At 38.2% G+C, this 16,676-nt stretch overlaps 1 protein-coding gene across 4 annotated transcripts in view; it reads right to left on the bottom strand.

Annotated features, from left to right (window-relative positions):
- Positions 1–2,269: 2,269 nt before the first annotated feature.
- Positions 2,270–16,676, bottom strand: part of AVL9 (AVL9 cell migration associated) — a 45,702-nt gene continuing 31,295 nt past the window's right edge. Inside the window, exons 12-17 of one of the 4 annotated variants that reach the window (XR_012654373.1) lie at positions 16,222–16,441; positions 14,758–14,875; positions 11,718–11,771; positions 9,674–9,762; positions 3,070–8,241; positions 2,270–2,319 (exon numbers count right to left, since the gene is read on the bottom strand). Coding sequence is in view for 2 of the 4 variants with exons in the window: in XM_075057263.1 (XP_074913364.1) it covers positions 8,147–8,241; positions 9,674–9,762; positions 11,718–11,771; positions 14,758–14,875; positions 16,222–16,441 (576 nt within the window). In the remaining 2 variants the exon portion in view is untranslated. Of the gene's footprint in view, positions 2,320–2,575; positions 8,242–9,673; positions 9,779–11,717; positions 11,772–14,757; positions 14,876–16,221; positions 16,442–16,676 lie in introns of those variants that run through there. The other 3 variants (XR_012654374.1, XM_075057263.1, XM_075057279.1) reach the window with 3 other exon arrangements.

The raw sequence follows: 16,676 nt of genomic DNA on the forward strand, positions 1-16,676 counted from the left end.
CTTCAGCCAACAGACCTGCCTTATATAAAACTCTTCCTAATACTTTGGCATTTTGTACCATGTATGGATTTATGGGACCCAGAATAATGATGGCTCTAACAGAAGGAGGCAAGCTACTGATTTTTTTAAATGACAGTGACATAACATGTTTGCATTTACCATTACATCAATTTATTTTTTTTTTAAACACCTGAATTGCTTAGATAAGAGGGGAGAAGTGACTCAGGGGATCCTGCTGCTAGGTCTGTTTGTCTTGTTTTCGTGTATCAGGTAGCCTAGGACAGCCAGTTGCAAGCTCATTCAAGGGAGTATAGATTAAAAGAGTGATACTACTTTATACTCCGCTTTGGAGAATCGCGTACCTCAGGCATAACTCCAGCCTGAACAGAGTACTCAGTTCTGGGGGGTCATTCTCTCTTCAGCCTGTTGTATCAGGCTGCATTAGGCTTTAGGACTAGCCTGTGTTCTTCCAGGGTAGATGATCTATAGTTAGGGAAGGAACACAGTGGGTTTGCTCTGTTACTGAGAACTTCCAAATTAAGTTTAAAATCTTATGCATAGTTTCTTACCAGAGGAAGAAGGGGGCAGGGGTAAATTTGACTAGGAAGTAGGTCACTAAATTGCAGTGGCTGTGAGTCATGTTGCCTCACAGAACCTGGAGGAACTGTCCTTGATTTTTTCCATTTAGGAACATCTTTTAAAATACAGACAGTCTATGTGACTTCCTGCTAGTCTGCATTTTTTTATATATTATTTTATATTGTTTCTAGATATTATCTGCATATTTTTGTACTTTGTATGGTCTAAGATGATGTAGTACCTTATTTAAAATTAATTTACTATTAATAATACAGTACATAAGACTAGTGGTGTTGAACAGTTCTCTAGTGACTCTGCTAAAGACATACTTACCATTAGTTCACTTATACAACTAGTGGCTGCAGTCAGTATTCAACCCCAGAAAAAAACACAGCTGGCAAATGCTATTCTCAAGTCTAAATTCTTTCCTTGCATAATTTGAGGAGGAAACTCGGCAGGCAAAGCATTGTCATGTGCCTGGAAATGGTCACTAGTGGTCGAATTAAAGAAAGACTTCTGTAGGAACAAAGACAACAGCTGAAAAAAAAGCAGTTCTCATTTCATAAATAGAGCAAATACAATTAAAGCCTTCACAGAGTTCTAAACAAAGCTTCAGCCTAATACTAGCCTATTCAACCTATACTTGGCTTTGAAGTACATTTACATACAAGTTTCAATGAATCAACTTTGTATGTCCTCAAGCTTCACTGTATTTGCAAAAAGTTGGCTTCTTTTCTGGTAGAAAACTACTTGAAGTTAGTTCTACATAGTTTCAATTGCCCCTACCTGAAGTAATAAAAAGAAGGGATCTGGCCTCTGCTAATTTTTAATGCATCCACTTATTTTTACAGTTGTTTAAATATATACCTAATGGCAGGTTTAATTTTTGTTCTAAGGGGACTAGTCAGGTCTAGGGCAGTGAATTGTGTCAAGCTTTACAGAGAAGAGAATCAGATGGATAGTTAATTTCGGGGGAAAATTTGCTAAAATTCTGAAGATTTTTTTTTTTTTTTAAGATTTAAAGCACTGCCTGGTTTAAAACACTACATTTCACAACATTTCTGGTTTCACTCCTCAATGCTTCTGTTATGATGCACTAGCACCTGCCACACTTCAGTGCAGACCTGCACACCACTGAACATATTAGCAGGCTAGTGGTTTTTCTCCTCTGTTTCCCATTTACGGCTACCTTCAAATTGTTTTCTCCTTTTTGATCTGGATTCCTACACAAAAGGAGCTTTAATTTAGGCAGACTCTGAATTAGGCTTGCCCTTCCACTTCATGCTCAACATTAGCCAGACAAAAGTCTGTTTAGTTCCACTCCAGAATTCCTTAAAGTATCTCCCTCCTACAACATTTACCATGAGTACAATGCAGCCAGGCAGAGTTCTTACTCATAGAGCTTATAACCTGGAGGAGGAGTACTAGCAGACTGAGTAAAATGCAGTGATCACTCATGATGCCGGGAGGTAGTCAATATGAAATCTGTACATCTTCATATACCTCCCAAGTTCTGGTATGGAAGGGGTCAGTGAACAGCCTGAACCAGGAGGTGAGAGCAAGACCTGGGTCAGTACTGAGTTACAGAAACTTTGAGATGGAAGAAGGGAATAACAGGGAAGATGGAACAAGCATGAAGGTGAAAGAGTGATAAAAGTACCTCTGTGTGTGCTTTTCTCCCCTCCTGCTCTAGAACACATAGCTCTTCTGTGGCTTGGTCTAACTCGTGAAACCAGCTACCTTTATTTCAGCAAAGAAAGGGGTTCAAGCATTATACATACACCATTACTGAAGTATGACTGGTCACCTGAGGCATTTCATGACTTCATCTCTTAAAATAGTAAGCTGTACTGAATACATACATGCACTCTACTGCATTAATATGACCTAACAGCCAGTAAACAGGACAATAACAGGTACTAAAAAGGTAGTGATGTAACATAGACCTTACAGTCTATTCAGATTATGTGCTAAACATGAGGCTAAATCTTGATGCTAAGATTTTATTTAGAAAGTGCAAGAGGTATGGCTAGTTAATTGAACACATTTCTATTGAAGAGAAGAAAATTAAGAAACAATTTCCACAATTTAAGAGCGGACATACTCTTCAGCCAGGTCTTTGTCACAGCATTACACATGTCAAAATACATATACACACAATTCATTTAGAGCAGCAAAGGTCAGTAAGCACAGGTCATATTAGGCAATACATTAAGCTCAGCATTATTATTTTGCCACTTTCTGGTATGCCTGAACTTTTAAATTCTCCACTCTGTTTCTGTGTGCATTTCATAAGGTCTCTGAATTCCGAGGTGAGAGACCAATTGAGTTGGCTTCTTCAGTATTTTCCAGCTGTTTCATATAGTATGCAAGTGATGTTATTCCCCATATTGTTTTTCAGACAACAAAATACCTCTGTATCTGCCTTCACTTTAGATAACCGTTCTTCATTCAGTCTAAACATTCTTATTTGATTTTCTTTATGCTCACCTGATCTAGAAAGCAGTGCTACTTTCTTGAGGATCTAGATTAAGACAAGAAAAGAATATTTTATAGATGTTCTCTGCTACTATTGAGGCAAAGAGTAATTATGCTTTCATCAATATTAGTAAATTCAGGCAGGGAAGTAACAACTTTCTGTCAGTTGATTTTGGAATAGTATTACATGAGGAGCAATGTATGATTAGGCAATTTTGAGCCTATATAGACTCAAGACAACAGCTAGACTTCCAAGTTCCATCACAACTGAGATTAAGCCACCTGTGTACACACAGTATGCACATATGATGTCAATTTACAGGAAATACAGTAATCTGAGTAAGGCTCACTATTTAACTGACAGAAGTGACCCATCTCCATATTTTTTTTTTTATGAATCCAAACACTACTTCTGATGTTTGATAAAGAATGGGGTCAAGACCTGAAACATCACAGAACTAAAGCTCTGTGCCTGCTTTTTTAAGTCAGTTTCTCCTCTACTATAGTATTAAAGACTCAAAACACCATGAAGCAACTTGTCATACCTCTTTAATCATAGTACAATAATCTAGTGTTGCTGCCTTTAATGAGTACTCTGCATGTTGCCCTTTTTAATGAAAACTAAATACCTGCAAGAAAGTAAAATTACACTGCATAAACAACATGATGTAAATTTATCTTTCAGCATGTTTGCACAACTACTTGCATATGGTCGGAAAAATTTTAAAAAGTTTTAGAGAATTGCAACCATTTTCTAGACATAAGCTTCACATAATTCACATCTGAATGTTATTCAAGGCAGTTAGTTTCTTCCTACTGGAAACAGCAGTTCACCAAATCATTCTCAGCTAGGTACAGTGACAGTTACAGTAGAAGTTTTCAAGTTTTAAAATAGCCTACTATGGCAAAGAACTGGATGTGCAGCAATTAATTTACTCAGCATCCTGATTTTGACTAGATGTCACAATCCACATGAACTACGTACTATTTTGAAGTTATATCTACATCAAAATTTTACAGTCGCACTTAAAAGTTCTTACTGATACAAGGTCTGTGAGCTACTGAAGACTTTAATCAATTCACAATGAGCAGTACCCAATAGGGAATAAAGTCACACTAGAGGACCCTCTTGTCCTAAATTTGCAAAAAGCAGCATCCACAATCTGTTTAAATGGAAGACAAATTTCAAAAAGACTGCCAGTGTATTGCAAACAGCTACCAATATCAAATCCAGACACTGCAAATGTCTTCTGATGGGATTAGTTTCTTAAAATAATACAGCTTTTTGAGCAGACAGAACTTTAAACAGGCTGGATGTATTTATTTTTCAAGCAGCACAAGAAAAATCAAATACATTACTTGCATGTTCAATTATCAAGCAACAGTTTCTACGTTTAAAAACCTGCATTCACACCTTCACTTTTACAGTTAAATACTGTCACATTAGTTTCTCTGCTTAGTAATAATTTCTACGGAAATCAGAAGCTTGTTTAGGCAAAATACTAAATTTAATTACAAAGATGCTTAAAACGTACAAGGTTAAACAAGTGCAATGTACTAGGACACTGATCTAAAAAATTATAATTACATTGCGATATTTGAGGAAACTGGTGTCAGATATGCACAGGAATTGAGGTTATGACACAAAAATGATTGATGAAAAATGCTGAACATTTTAGCCAAATGAAATATTAGGTCAATGATACTTAATCTTGTGGGGTTTTGGGGACTTATATGCTCAATAGGCAGTTCCTCAAATGCTGGCACATACAAAAAGCAGAGGTTGATGTCTTTGATGCCAGAAAGTTGAGAGGTGTGCTGTTGTATTAACTGTAAGTCAGTTCATGCTGCACATTGACAGCCAGACATACCTCTGCAACATACATCACAACAGAGCTGTAACAATAGCTTCACAGTTGACTCAGAGACATTATCACCAATTCATTTAGGACTCTGTTTCTTGCCATGCAGAAATGGATGTCAGGGTCTTTGAAATAGAAGTCAACTGCCTAAATCTTTCTGAATAAGTAATAATGCTTGCACTGGAAATTTTAAAACAGAGGGGAGGAAAATAACTTGCATTTGCATTGGATTTAACTAAAAAGAGGTTACAACCATTAAATGAAGAAGAGGACTACATGAGCTTAGATGAACCACAGTGGCTGCATGCCTTCCTACAGCCCAAAATCAAGTTTAAGCAAATGTCAAAGAGCAAACATACATGTTAATGAAAACATGTATTATGAAGATCACTTCATCTCCAGCCACTGCATGAGTCTTAATCACTGTATGAGTTTAAATCACAGTCCAACCTGCTAGCAGATGTCAGTTCTCAAAAAGATTGAAAATGAATACAAGTTTCTTATTCTATCATTTGTAAATGAAGAAAAATACTCTTAATCAGGTTGTATGTTTGGCCCAACCACAGAGACAGCTGGGACAGTGGGAAAAAGACTGCAGAGAAAGATCTGTCTGGTCTTCTTGCCCATAAAAGAAATACTGTGAAGTATCGTAACAGAGTCCCTGTACAAAGCATCAAGCAGCTGTGCATCAGCTTAGCACTGCAGAGTGCACCTCATTCTGGTTTTCCCCAGATCAATCTACCAAAAAAAAAAAAAAAGTCAGCTTTCTAATATCCCTGGACCAGCGAAGGAGCCTGTGGGAGTAAGGGGAATGCAGAGAGCTAACAAATCAGCTATACAAATTAGGGGCATAGAATTCTACAGAAGAGAAACTCAGGTGAGAAGATGACAAAGACAAGGATATCGAAAAGGGATCCTTGAAGGTCCTGTTTCTATATCTTGTACATGCAAATACCAACCACTTGCCTGGCTTCTAGAACTAACCATCTTGAGCTCCTACACCTAAATTTACCTAGTGTGCCTTAAGGTGCTGAAGTTAGTTTTATAGGTGCTTAAATCCTGTATGCATCTTTATTCAGTCTTCACTAGAACATGAAGCCTGACCACTTAAATCCCAGACAGCAGATAATATGTTAGCCATTTCACAAAAGCAAGTGATTATTTTTGGTTATTTTCTTATCTGTGTGCTGAATCAGAAAGCTCTAGACTCATCATGAATAAATGCAGCCAGAGCTTTCACCAGAGCTTTTTCTGCATATCAAGTACTAATCTTTGAAAAGATATAAATGTCTATTACAGAGTTGTGGAATAAAACAGAAAAGACCATCAAAAGTTTTAGGAGATACACAAATGCACACAGAGACCAGAACAACAGCTGCAGTTGTATAGATACATTTTACTTGTATGTCAGCAGCAGTAGATTAGTAGAGCTTTACAGGCCTTTTTTGCCTTTCTCAAATGAAACTACTCAAACTAGCTGTATACTCTCAGGTTTTCCATGACCATTCTATCTAGTTTGTCCTAGAAAAAAATTAATGAAGGCTTTTAAACCAGATCCTGTGTTTTCAAATTGCTGTTTGAGGCAATAAAACTGAAAACTAAGTTGTTGGACGGTAACTACGTGATACAACTGTGGCTTTTCTATTAGCTTTTCAAATGCACCTAAAGAAATTAGAACTTAATTTCTTAAAACAAATTACATTCAAGCCTTCTTGTTTACCTCTTGTACAGCTGCTATATTTTATTTGAGGAGTAGAAGAAATAACCATGACTTGAAATCTTGGCCCCAGAAAAGAACAAGGCAAAATGCTGACAGATACTGATGAGGCAATAAACTAAGAGCCTTTTACTACAGAAAGTTGGAATGTTTGCTAATGTAATGTAGAAAATGTTAACAGCTATCATGTGGGGATGTTAGAAGGCATATAGAGGCACACAGGTTGCAAGAAACAGGAAATAATCTCTCTCAGAATCAGGAAATGTAGGAAGTCGAATACACTTGCAAACAGAAGACACTGTGTACATGTTACATACAAAATACAGCATTATGCCTCATCTTTTCATATAAACTATTATATTTCTTCACACAAGCATACAAACTGAGCCGTTTTAGTTACTCTCTCAATTCTAGTGTTACTTTCCTTATGAAAAAAGTAGTTATCCAAACAGAACATTCCCTGAGTCAACACAGAAAATCAATATAGCTGATTTTCTTTTGGAAGCGTCTTCGTAACTTTACTGGCAAAAAACCACACCCAAAAACCTGCATGCAGAGTTTGCTACTGTGCTACTTTTAGGTGGTTTTAGTACTTTGTATTTATATGTATGTAACTACATTGGTGGTGTAATTACATCCTAATAGAGCAAGACCTCACAAAACTGTCTATGATCCAACCCCAGTTTGGGACAATTGTTTTGTAATACTTTTCCTGAAGAGAGATCTCCAACTGGAATCCCGTTCACTTCCCAGGGTAAAAACACAGCCAAAACATATGCAGAGTTATGAAGGCCTACTGCATAACATGAAGAAAACACTAATTTTGCAACTGTTACACAGATTTGGGGACACAAAGAGAGCTAAAGACAGATTAATGTGAGCAACTGTACATGGCTACAGAGGAGAAAGGGAGAAAACCCCTTAAGTCATCCACAGTCTTACTCTGCACCCTGCTGATTTTAGTTTGCAGGTGAAAGCGAGAAAGTTCCACCTGGCTTGAACCCTTTAAGGGTTTCCACAATATACTTTTTGCAGAGATGTTTGCAAATCCAACCTGAAAGAGGAATCAGTATTTATACTCTGCTTATTTCTAACAAGAATTCACAAACATTTGGCTATTTGGATTGAAAAATATAACTAGTTTACATAAATATTTTCAACATCCAAGAAAATGTACAAATCTAAAGTCAAACATATTTGACTTACAACAAGCCCTGTTTGCTAATGTCTTTATAAAGGCTCAGTTTTAAGGAAAAGTAGTCATTTTAAATACAACAATTATACTGCAAATGCCAACCCATTGTATGGAGACACTCTTCTATATGGAGAACATTCTTCTATACTTCTAGTGAAACTTAATGGTAACATCCCACATCTGCTTGCAAACAACATATACCTTGCTTTGGTCCTTGGTAATTAATCTCCACTCCTATGTTTTGGAGTGCTCTTTTTACAGCTCAGAGAAAGCATTGCAACTGAAATATTCAGCAGCATTGTGCAAAACCATTGTTTAGTCCCCGAGGCTTTGGGTTGACTGCGTAAAAGTGGAAAACCACGATGACATAGCTGATTTCGCACTTGTGAAGGCTCCTCCAACTGATTGACCTGCATTACAAAATAAAAGAAAGAATGACAATAGTGTAGTGTTATCATTACTAAGCTACTACAAAGAAATATTAAAAAAAAAATTATTGCACAATCAGTTCTCCAATTTGGGATTTAAAATCCAAGTCCAGAGTCTGTGTCAGAAAATATTCAAAGAACTTGAACATAGTAGCTCAGCAGAAATGGCCTATGTTGTCCTTTGCCCTAGAAGGCTTGCTAGATTTAGGGCCAAAAGGCGCTCCTTGCCAACATGTACAACAGCAAAAAGAGTAGAAAGACTCTAATGGAATAGAAGAGGAAGCTAAACAATTTTTGGCCAAGCTACTGCAGAACAACTATCAGATTCTTCAATGGGTGAACTCACATTATCTCACACTGCAAGATGACAGCATGATGTTGTCCCTGTTCAAGTGCAACAAGTGCTTTTCCAGAAAATTACAGACTATTGCAAAACCTGCAGAAACTGGCACAAAGTCTTCCTCTGATTTCAGCCAGCTCTGAATAGTTTCAGTCAAAGTAATATAAAAATGAGAATAGCTCAATGCAGAAGGTGGTGTTGTGGTCTCAGCATTTCCAGATTACATGAAAGCTTCTACCTGAACATCTCTCTTCCCACATTCATCTCCAGCCCACACTGGAAAAGTGAATTTACACCAATTTCTTTGTCTAGCTGCTTCTCTTTCCACTATTACATAATATACAGGGCTCAATCACCAGCTTCACCCCTCAAAACCTTGCTCTGTTTTGTATGTATGTTATATACTTCGATTAAAAAAAAATATAACTAAGATTGTCGTGGTTTAACCCCAGCCAGCAACTAAGCACCACGCAGCCGCTCACTCCCTCCCTCCCCACCCAGTGGGATGGGGGAGAAAATCGGGAAAAGAAGCAAAACCCATGGGCTGAGATAAGAACAGTTTAATAGAACAGAAAAGAAGAAACTAATAATGATAACACTAATAAAATGACAACAGTAATAATAAAAGGATTGGAATGTACAAATGATGCGCAGGGCAATTGCTCACCACCCGCTGACCGACACCCAGCTAGTCCCCGAGCGGCAATTCCCCGCCCCCACTTCCCAGTTCCTATACTAAATGGGACGTCCCATGGTATGGAATACACTGTTGGCCAGTTTGGGTAAGGTGCCCTGGCTGTGTCCTGTGCCAACTTCTTGTGCCCCTCCAGCTTTCTCACTGGCTGGGCATGAGAAGCTGAAAAATCCTTGACTTTAGTCTAAACACTACTTAGCAACAACTGAAAACATCAGTGTTATCAACATTCTTCTCATACTGAACTCAAAACATAGCACTGTACCAGCTACTAGGAAGACAGTTAACTCTATCCCAGCTGAAACCAGAACAGAGATATAGGATGCTTCTCCAAAAAAGATATGGCTCAGATGCAAGCTGGTTTTCAATAAATTTCTTACCTACAGCTTTTCCTGTTTGTACAACATTTCTGCTAGTAGAAACCATCACATTTCCAATCTTCTTTCCACGTTCACTGTTTTGCACAGAGCTAAACAAGAGAGATACTGAAGACTGTTAGTTGACCGACTTCTTATTACTACCAGGTGTAAATAAAATACATAGTTAAAATATATATCAAAACATACACAAATTTACATAGCATACATATATATATATAGGTTTTTATATACATATGTATACATATATATATATAAAACTATATAAAAATATAACATCAAGTCCATAATTCCTGCATGCATCTTATCCACATAGATCACTTAAGCTTCTCAGAGGAAGAAAAGATACTGTCAGCAAGACAGGAATCAAAACATCCAATGGTTCACTCTTATACAATACACTTTATACATTTCCTAAATGTTTACCAAAATGCATTTATGTTCTAAATTACAAAGTCATATTTGCAGTAGTTTTGAGAATTTTTAGCCCTAATATATAAGCTTTAAACAAAACAGTAATTGTTACTGGTCAGACATTATTCTTTTATCTAAATAGTTTACTTTGTATCTTGCTTTAAAATTAAATTTTTCATCAAGTACAGTTTACACTCATGCTTTTGTTAAATGCAAAGAGACAACAGACACTACCACCACCTGGAAAGAAAAGCACAAAAGCAATCAGTTTTACTGCACAAGTGTGATCACTTGAAAATAATCTCATTTAGTTTTAAATGGTAACATTCAAATCCACATTTCAGGTTTTGCAAATCCATTTATGTAAAACTTAACAACAAGGCATGCCACATTCTTTTCCCACTTTCAAAATCTTCATTGTGGATGCAAAAAGCAGAAAGAATGAAGTACACCAAGAACAAGTTTAGGCTCAGTTTGCAAAAGCAAGTAATTTTTATGAGTATCTGATAGCAAAGTCACATCTGGAAAATAAAGGCATTGTAAAAAATATTTATTATTAGAGACACACTAAGAACTACTGGTCCTTTTGCATTGATTTCAGGCTACTCAGAAGAGTTAGCATCTCCTCTGTCAAACACGAAAATAGGGCAAGTAAAAGATGGACACCTCCACATCTTTCAAATTAAGTCTTTCTATAAAGACTGCCCATTAATAATAAGAGCTGCTATCAGCATGCACCTTATTGAAGGCAATTACCTTGAAATTCATTTGCATTCTCAATCACCATCATGGAAATTTAAACTGTCATTGGTCAGCAAAAACAACAAAAAGATTCAGCAGGCTGAAGTCTGAACCTTTTTATTCCCTAAGTTGTTCTTCTATGTTAGCATGTTTTAGGTCTACCCACAGGTTACTGAACATAACAGACTACAGTCAAGGCAGGTGCAGAATCAGCAGCACGTATGTACTGCTGATTTACAGGCATCTTAAAGAACCAGTCCCTGATGTTTCATGGTCAACATAGCTAAGTGAGAAAATCTATTTTGCCTGGTGCATAAACAAGAAGAGATAGTTAACTGCAACACCAATTCTGGCTTCAGAGCTGAACAGCTATGGGAATAACAAGCACCACTGAGTTTTAGACTTGAATACTACAGGTAAGAGCGGAGACCAACTTAAGGTTCAGTTGAGTGTGGTGTAATGAGAGATTATGTTAAACTCATTTTAAACTTCTAAATTGAAGAAGCTGAACCATGTCTCAGAACATACACAGCAAACTTCTAGAACAATGTTGTATCAAAACCCAGCTAATTAAATAAAAGAGCTGTTTTCTCCTAATAACGAGACCTCAAGTCAACATACAGAAAAACACTGATGAAAGTTTTAACAGCTTTAGTTTACAATTTAAAAATAAATATACAAAAGCCTTGTAATTGCAATGCAAAAAATCAGGGCTCTATTATGTAAAGTCCAACACAAAATAGTGCATTAGCACTGTTTTTCCCTATTTCAGGCAAATGTTCCATCTCTAGATGTGGTGATGTTTTCCAAGAGCACGTTGAGTATAGTTTCATGTACGTGTATTTGACCACACTTTTTAAAAAAAATACAAATCAAAGTACTATATACTTACTGTGACAATCTTAACTTAACATCTGATACAGAGTACTGGCCCTGGAATGGGTGGCTAGAAGAGGAGGAAAAACCCAAAAAAACATTAAGTATTTATTTTTTCCACAATGAATCTATACCACACAATTATTAGTTATACTCCTCTCTGTGGCTTAAAAAAAAAAAAAAAATTGTAGGATTACTACTATATCACTTTACAGAAGGCTAGGTCCCAGTGACTATTCAACCTTAGATTTCTTATGAACTACCTGTAAGGTGCCTTCTATTTACAGACCAGATATTAACAATCTTCTCACACTAAGGCAGAGTCATCTCTTTCTAGCAACACAGAGCAAATTAAAAAAAAAGAAAAAAGATCCCTTAATTAGACCAAAAGAGCTTTGTAGATCTGAAGAAAAACCTTCTTCAGGCTATAGCAGCTGACAAAACAAAACTTCCTGCAGTACAGTAATAAGCCATTAACCCATAATCCCATCACCAGGGTGGGGAGTGAGCGAGTGGCTGTGTGGAGCTTAGTTACCAGCTGGGGTTAAACCACAATAGTCCTTTTTGGTGCCCAACATGGAGCATGAAGGGTTCAAGGTAATGACAGATTTGATTGCAGTGTGCTAGATTGAATTTATAGCTGTTATTGCTGTTTAGCTATTAATTGACAGGCTCCTATGCTTGTCATGGGGCTTACTTGCCTTCCTGTATATTAGGGTCTAGCGCTCATTAGTGGCTGCTTTTTGCTTTTGCTGCTTGCTGTAGTGCTTATCTTACTCTGCTGTGCTGGGAATATTTTGATAACAGCAATGGCGATGCACCTGGGCTGGCAGATGGCCAGGGCATCGCTGCTGTACTGGACAGGCTGGAACTCCAGTGTGAACTTGAGTCAAAGGGACTGTGACCCGTGGATGAGTCCACATGGGAGCAGGACACCCCAAAGCGTCTGTGGCTGTGGATGAGTCCACACCAGAGCAGGTACACCTCAAAGTGTCTGTGGCCATGGTTATGTCTGTGCTGCAGCAGGTATACCTCTGAAGCGATTGTGGCCCAAGGATAAGTCCACGCTGGAGAAGGTACACCTCAAAGCGCAAGTGGCTGTGCATGAAGTGATGCTAGAACACCTCAAAGCATGTGGCCATGGATAAGCCCACAACAGAGCAACTACACCCCTAGAGGGACTGCAGAGATAGGTAAGGCCATGTCAAGCAGGTTCACTCCTGAAGGGACTGTGGCTGTGGGTAAGGCCACCCTGGAGTAGGTATATACCTGAAGAGACTGTGGCCCATGGATAAGGCCACACTGGAACAGGTGCACCTCAAAGCGACTGTGGCTATGGATAAGTCTATGCTGCAGCAGGTATATCCCTGATGAGACTGTGGCTCATAAATAAGGCTCCACTTGGAGCCGATACACCCCTAACAGACTGCAGTCTGTGGATAAATCCAAGCCAGAGCAGGGGCAAGGGGAGTTCATTGCAATGTTAAACCCTATGGTCTGGTCCAAAGAGACCAGGGGTGGAGATTGTAATGGAAATACTTTCACATTGTTGTAACCCATGATTTGAGTTGCATGTTATAGGAACTACTACAGCAGGAACCACCTGAACCAATGGAGGACAAGCCTTACAAGAAGCAGCGCAAGTGCAGCAGTGACCTGACCTGAGCTGGCTTTGGTGCCCAATAATTCCACCTGTCCTGTCCTGAGTGCCCACCATAAGAGATGGAGCCCAAAGTCAAGGACTAAATTAACTCAGTGGACATTTTGTGGACATTTCTGGACATTCTATGGACATTTTACAAAGTTGGTAGACTAAGGGAATGATATCTGTGTATTACATTGAAGGATGGGAAGAGGGGTGGTGGTTAGTGAGGATGTATTGGATAGTGTGGGACCTGAGCGTGATGTAAATGGTATGGCATAAGGGGTGGATATTGCCCTGGTTTCAGCTGGGATTGAGTTAATTTTCTTCCTAGTAGCTGGTATAGTGCTATGTTTTGGATTTAGGATGACAATAATGTTGATAACACATGGATGTTCTAGTGTAAGTACTGCTCAACAACAACTAAGTAAACGACTTTCCAGCTTCTCATGCTGCCCTGCCAGCAAAGATGCTGGGCTGCATAAGAAACTGGGAGGGGACACAGCCAGGACAGCTAACACAAACCGGCCAAAGGGATATTCCATACCATATGATGTTGTGCTCAGCACATAAACTAAGGGGAAAGCTGGCTGGAGAGCTGCTGATCGGGAACAGGCTGGGCATCAGTCAGTTGGTGGTAATCAATTGTTTTGCATTTGCATCACTTCTTTTTCTTGGGTTTTATTTCTCTCCCTTTTTGTTATTTTCCTTTTCATGATGAGTTATTATTATTATTTTATTTTATTTCAATTATTAAACTATTCTTATCTCAACCCACGAGTTTTCTCACTTTTACTCTTCCAATTCTCTCCCCCATCCCACCAGGGGGAGTGAGCGAGCGGCTGTGCGGTGCTTATTTGCCAGCTGGAGTTAAACCACAACACCCATGCTAAGCAAAACACATGCACAGCCAACAGTGTTACCAAGTCTAGCATCATCTAATCTTTGAGTGAAAATACACATAAAACAATCCAAAGTATAGAAGATGCAACATAAAGCAGCCAACTCCCCTCCATCCCCATCAATGACAACCGTGGACACAACTATTCCCTGCACACCTGGAAGCAATTAATAAAAAGCAGAACCATCTGAGGACAATTCCCAAGGAATGACAAACTTTCTATAGCTGGGGACAGCCAACAATCAACTTGAACAAGTTTCACTTCTCCTGACTCTGGATATATTTTTCTTCATAAAACTATAGCCCAGAATTAGAGTAAGGTATTGAAGAACAGAAATACTTTCTTTCTGTACTTACAGAACAGGGCCCCAAAGTTTCACCGTCAGGGCTTTACAGCAGGAACAAGGGCAATGCTGTAATTCTACAGAACACTGTGCCTGACTATGCATACTAAGAACTCTCCATGTTAAATGCTAAAAAAATTAAAATAAAATAAAATAAAATTTTCCTTACCTAGAATTTACCTCTGCAAGAGCTGAATGCTTGTTGCTATTCCATACTCTGTAGTTGTGGGTATTTTTCCAGGCTGCTACAAATGCCGTTCCAAAGTCTGACAAAGTCTTTTCGTTGTCTGATAAATTAAAAAAGATGAGAATTTGCAGCAATTCATTAGAGATGCAATACAAGACAAATTACTTTTTTTTCTTGTAAAAAAAATTAAAATTTTCCAGGCTCTTACCAAATCAAAGACACTTAAAGCTCTAGTACTAAGAACTGGGTACTTAAAAAATGTTTTTTTATTTTCATTTTAAAGTGTCCCAAATATACAATGCCAGGACAAGAGGGAGAAAAAAAAAGCTTAAAAACCTCCACTTTTCTTATTTTTAATTCATTTATAAAGTTCTAAGTAAAGAGCTCAACTGGGGGGGGGGGGGGGGGGGGGTGTCATCCAAACATGGGCCTCGACTTAGTCTCTGGGCAAAGACAGGAAAGGGGAGAGAATAGCCACATAGCAACTAAGAGCAAAAACATCATTTGCATTGGTCTTGGTCAGATACACTGAGCTTTGCTGTACTATGTTATTACTCATTCAAATTTAGTACACCCCAAATCCACACTGAAGAGTACAGGAAATAATTTTAAAGCCAGCCAGTGAAGTAGGATCAGTTTCCAGAAAAACCTGACATTTCATATCAACCAGGTAATCATCTTAAAAGATTAATGTTGTCAGACAAAGAACTTGGCATCTTCCAAACTTTAAAATCAAGTTCTCAATCCCATGGTTTCTCACAAATACCAGAGAACAAGATCTGAATTAGTTAATTGATATGAATACAGAATAATCATGACGAGAATGAAGTTAACAGGGTCAGCAATGGGCAAACTAAACATTTTCCACAAATAAAACACTGATTCTTTTAGTTATATTTATGGACAAAAGTTGGAACACAGAGAATTCCCTCAGAGTTAAGACAAAAAGTGTTGAGCTCCAGAAAAACGTAAGCTTATAAAGCCTCTAAATGACACTTTTCACTTATGTGAATCCCTACTTAAGATCATAGCAGAGAGAAGAGATGGAACAGCCTAGTAAAACTTCCCTGAAGACAGTCACTTAACTCCATGTCTCCTTGAATCCAATCCGTTACCCACAATTAACTTTAAGTTGCAACAGTCTGTAAGACACCTAAGTTTGTAAAAGTCTCACCATATATGGGGTTTCAGGTACTTCTGCTTAGGAGGAGAGCTTAATTAAATCAAGGAGGAGACAGTCAAATAAAATGTCTGTAAGGCTGCGAAGCAATTAGTAATAAGCTTGTCAAAGTATAACAAGAATAGCCAAGGACAACCGAAAAAGCAGCCTAAAATGAAATATTAGGCACAGAGAGATCCAACGATAGGCCACATGTTTAACACAACAAAGCAAATGCTTATTACACCCACCCTCATCTCAGTCCCTAGACAAGGTATCTGTTCTACCTGGTTGCAGCACAGCAGCAAGCAGTGCATGAAGATAAGCACTGAACTGAGCCCTGATCCACTCATCTCCTCCTTCCCATCCAGTGCCATCAAGGAAAACATCATCTCTGTTCTCAGTTACATGCTTCACCAAGTAATCTGCAAATCTTAGGTCAGCAGTTGTTGGGTTCAGGATCTTACGGAGTTCTGGATCGTGGATTTGTACATGAGCGTCTTCTATCTGTTTGAAATAATTCCAACGGTAAACATTTATCTCAATAAAACTACTTATACATACTACTATATATTGCTGCCTAAATCTAAATTCACATCCCCCAAAATATCAAGAAGAAACAAATGGCCAAAGAAATAATGAATTAACTGTTCTCAAAGTCAGATACTGCTCTGATATAACCAGATTATGATCACCTTCCTGGCACATAGTAAAAGCTGCTTATTTGACAGGATTTGGCAGG

Source organism: Buteo buteo, chromosome 2, assembly GCF_964188355.1.
Source record: "Buteo buteo chromosome 2, bButBut1.hap1.1, whole genome shotgun sequence".
NCBI lineage: Eukaryota > Metazoa > Chordata > Aves > Accipitriformes > Accipitridae > Buteo > Buteo buteo.